This window comes from Dipodomys spectabilis, unplaced genomic scaffold (assembly GCF_019054845.1).
Source record: "Dipodomys spectabilis isolate Male_0828 unplaced genomic scaffold, ASM1905484v1 ptg000023l, whole genome shotgun sequence".
NCBI lineage: Eukaryota > Metazoa > Chordata > Mammalia > Rodentia > Heteromyidae > Dipodomys > Dipodomys spectabilis.
In genome coordinates this window covers 5,709,729-5,713,279 of record NW_024870700.1, presented here as the reverse complement: position 1 = coordinate 5,713,279, position 3,551 = coordinate 5,709,729, and the positions used below count along the sequence as shown (strand labels likewise).

The 3,551-nt window shown below is 39.5% G+C and overlaps 1 protein-coding gene across 1 annotated transcript; it reads right to left on the bottom strand.

Annotated features, from left to right (window-relative positions):
• Positions 1-1,400: 1,400 nt before the first annotated feature.
• On the bottom strand, positions 1,401-2,345 carry LOC122104177 (olfactory receptor 8B12). The gene has a single exon (XM_042674888.1). The coding sequence runs from the start codon at positions 2,331-2,333 to the stop codon at positions 1,401-1,403; it is 933 nt and encodes a 310-aa protein (XP_042530822.1). The 5' UTR covers positions 2,334-2,345.
• Between the last annotated feature and the right edge of the window lie 1,206 nt (positions 2,346-3,551).

Genomic DNA, 3,551 nt, shown 5'->3' with positions numbered 1-3,551 from the left:
GATGCTGGAGGGGATGTGAAAAGAAGGGAACCTTACTGCATTGTTGGTGGGAGTGTAAACTTGTTCAACACCACTTTGGAAAGCAGTATGGAGGTGCCTCAAAAGACTCCACATAGAGCTCCCCTATGACCCAGCAATCCCACTTTTGGGCACCTACCCAAATGTTTACAAACAAGACCACACTAAAGCTACCAGCACGACTATGTTTATAGCAGCATTATTTACTATAGCTAAGATATGGAACCAACTCAGATGCCCCTCAGTAGATGAATGGATCAAGAAAATGTGGTATATATACACAATGGAATTCTATGCCTCCATCAGAAAGAATGACATTGCCCCATTTGTTAGGAAATGGAAAGACTCGGAAAAAATTATATTAAGTGAAGTAAGCCAGGCCCAAAGAAACATAGGTCTCATAGTTTCCCTTATTTGCAATATCTAGTATATGTCTGAGTTAAGCAGAAAAGGTCAGATAAGGCGATGTTAAGGAAATGAACCCTAAGATATGTATTCAAATTTTTTTCTTTCATGGGATTGTTTCTAACACATTTATAAGATGATTTCTTTGTTGCTTTGTATGTCCCTCCCCCACAGTATAACCCCTGCTTTCACTGTATTTAATGTCGGTATAATTTGGGGAAGGGAAGGGGAAATACAAATTGTTTAAATAGGGATACAGGTGGACCCATTGCAACAATGATATGTACAAGTCGTTATATCGAAAACGAACTTTACAACTTTGGTTTGGGGAGCGGGGGAGGGGGAACAGAGAGGATTGGGGGGGCAAGGGGGAGGATGGGAAGGGATGGGAAGGGGAAACAAAGGAGGAGGCTACAATGCTTCATAAGAAATGTACTCATTATCTTGCCCATGTAATTATAACCCCTCTGTACAGTATTTTTACAATAAAAAATGTATTATTCCAAACTTGCTTATTGAGAAGTTATTATTGAATAGAGTCACATTTTGGTGTTTATCATATTTTTGAAGAAATCTACAAGGATAGTGATAAAGAAGAAAATATGGCATGGAAATAAAGAAGCCTGAACTTCAATGGCATGGATTTGAGTTTCAGTTATGATAACAGATAATTTTGTGTCCCTGAGTAACAATGTAGTTTTAAGTTTCTAATATCTCTGAAGTGAGGAGTCTAGATCAAATGATTCAAAAGGCCCATTCAACATAAACAATCTATAATTATATAAAAGTATGCATAAAATTAAGAAATCTTGGAATAGTTGAGGTAGAGTAAATGTCAAAGAGACCTGCATTAAACAATCAAATGTAGAGACTTAAAATTCTGTCTACAAGACAGGAAAAAATTAAAACTTTAATCCATCATTACAAACATTAACACAAATTAAGCATTTTTTCCTTGTATAAATACAGTTCATTTCTTAAGAAAATATCCCCCTTGCCAAGGTTTTCTTCAGAGCGACTTGGACATCCTTATTCCTGAAACTATAGATTAATGGATTTAACATGGGTACCACAATGGTATAAAATAGAGAAGACACTTTCCCTTGATCAAGAGGCAAAATGGAAGGAGGTTTGAGATACATAAAAGCTCCAGAACCAAAGAAAAGAGAAACAACAATGATGTGGGAACTACAGGTGCTGAAGGCTTTGGACCGGCCCTCTGTGGATTGCATGTGAAGAATGCTAGAGAGGATGAGGGCATACGAAATAAAGATGGTAACTATGGGCATTCCAATGTCAATGGCCACCACAATGAAGACCACCAACTCATTTATATAGGTACTATTGCAGGATAGCTCGAGGAGGGGAAGGATGTCACACATGAAATGATTGACAAGGTTGTTAGCACAGAAGGTCAGACTCATTATGCTTCCTGTGTGGGCCATGGCTCCAGCAAATCCCATTCCATAGACACCCAGCAAAAGGAGGAAACACACCTTGGGAGACATGGTAACCGTATACAGCAGGGGATTACAGATGGCCACATACCGGTCATATGCCATCGCTGACAGAATGAAGGACTCAGAGACAACAAAGAAGCAGAAGAAAAAGAGCTGGGTCAGGCACCCAGCATGCGAGATAATGTTCTTCTTTGAGATAAAACTCATCAGCATTTTGGGAGTGATGGTAGAAGAGTAACAGAAATCTATTAAGGAAAGATTGAAGAGGAAGAAGTACATGGGCATGTGCAGGTGTGAGTTGAAAGTTATCAGAGTGATCAAACCCAGGTTTCCCACCATGGTGACCACATAAAAACCTAGAAACAGGAAGAAGAGAGGGAGCCGAAGTCCTGGTTGGTCTGTTAATCCTGCAAGGATGAACTCTGTCATGGAAGAATTCTTGGTTTCCATTCTCCTCTGAGGACGGAGGTCTCTGGAAACAAAGAAGAGAACTACTTGGGGAAAAAAATAATTACACCACAACTACTCTCCCATATCCATCCCTTATTCTTGAAAAAATCCACTGAAATTCTTGAGGGTGGGGATTTTTGTTTTCATTTTTGTTTGTTTGTTTTTACCATTTGCTATGGCAGCAGCAAACTACCAAATAAAGTTAACCTCCTGAACAAAGAACAGGCTAAACTTTGCCTCTGTGGTGAGAGCTGGTGCTTCTTCAGAGAGGGCTACTGAAAACAAGACAAGTATCTTTACAAAATTTATTTTTAAGTAGTACAAATTCAATCTGCCAGCTTATGAGTACAATGCATATTGATCAATGTCACCATTTTCATTGATCTCCCCCATCCCTCTCAACCCCACTTATCCCCTCAATTTACCTGGTTCCATTTTCACATATGTACATTGAATATTATAACTACATTTGTCCACTCTTCTTCTCTCCACTTTCTGCCACTCCCCTTTCCTTGACCACTCTTGCCACCCTTGACCTCACCCGCTCCTCACCAACACATGTTCCAGCTTCCTGACATTCATTCTGTTAAACTGTAAGTTAGTTGTTGGAAGGAGTTACACCATTAGAATCTTCCCTGTATATACCATACTTCAGTCAATATGTCTGTGTGTATATGTGCGTGTCAGTCCTTTACTGTGTCCTCCCTGCTCCTGCTTCTGTTTCAGTTGCTGAAACCTAAATCTCTTTCTGGAAGTGACTACTGACAAACAGGCAGAAGTTACCATGGCTCTGTATCAGATAAGAGTGGAGGTCATGTTTTTCCAACATCTCAACACCAGTAGAGTTAATAGTAACATTTTAAGGCTAACACTTATTTAGGACTACTTTGTGTGGGAGGTTCTGTTCTAAGAACTATGTGACATGATTACTAACCCCATTTGATTGATAAGACAACACACATCATGTCACTAGCCAAAAGCCAAAAGCTACAGCCAGGGTCAGGTAGGCACTTACCTTCCTTTATATAGATCCCTAATGTAAACTGTGGTGTCAAAATCGTGCCGGAAAGCATAAAAACATGGTGAATAAAAGAGGATAGCTTGGAGCTCAGAGCCTTCTGTCACTAGCTTGAGTCAAACATCAGAATCTCTCATTTATTTCCTCTTTCTGTTCTGAAGAATATGATTTACAGGTGTTAATTTGTGCAAAGGGCCATC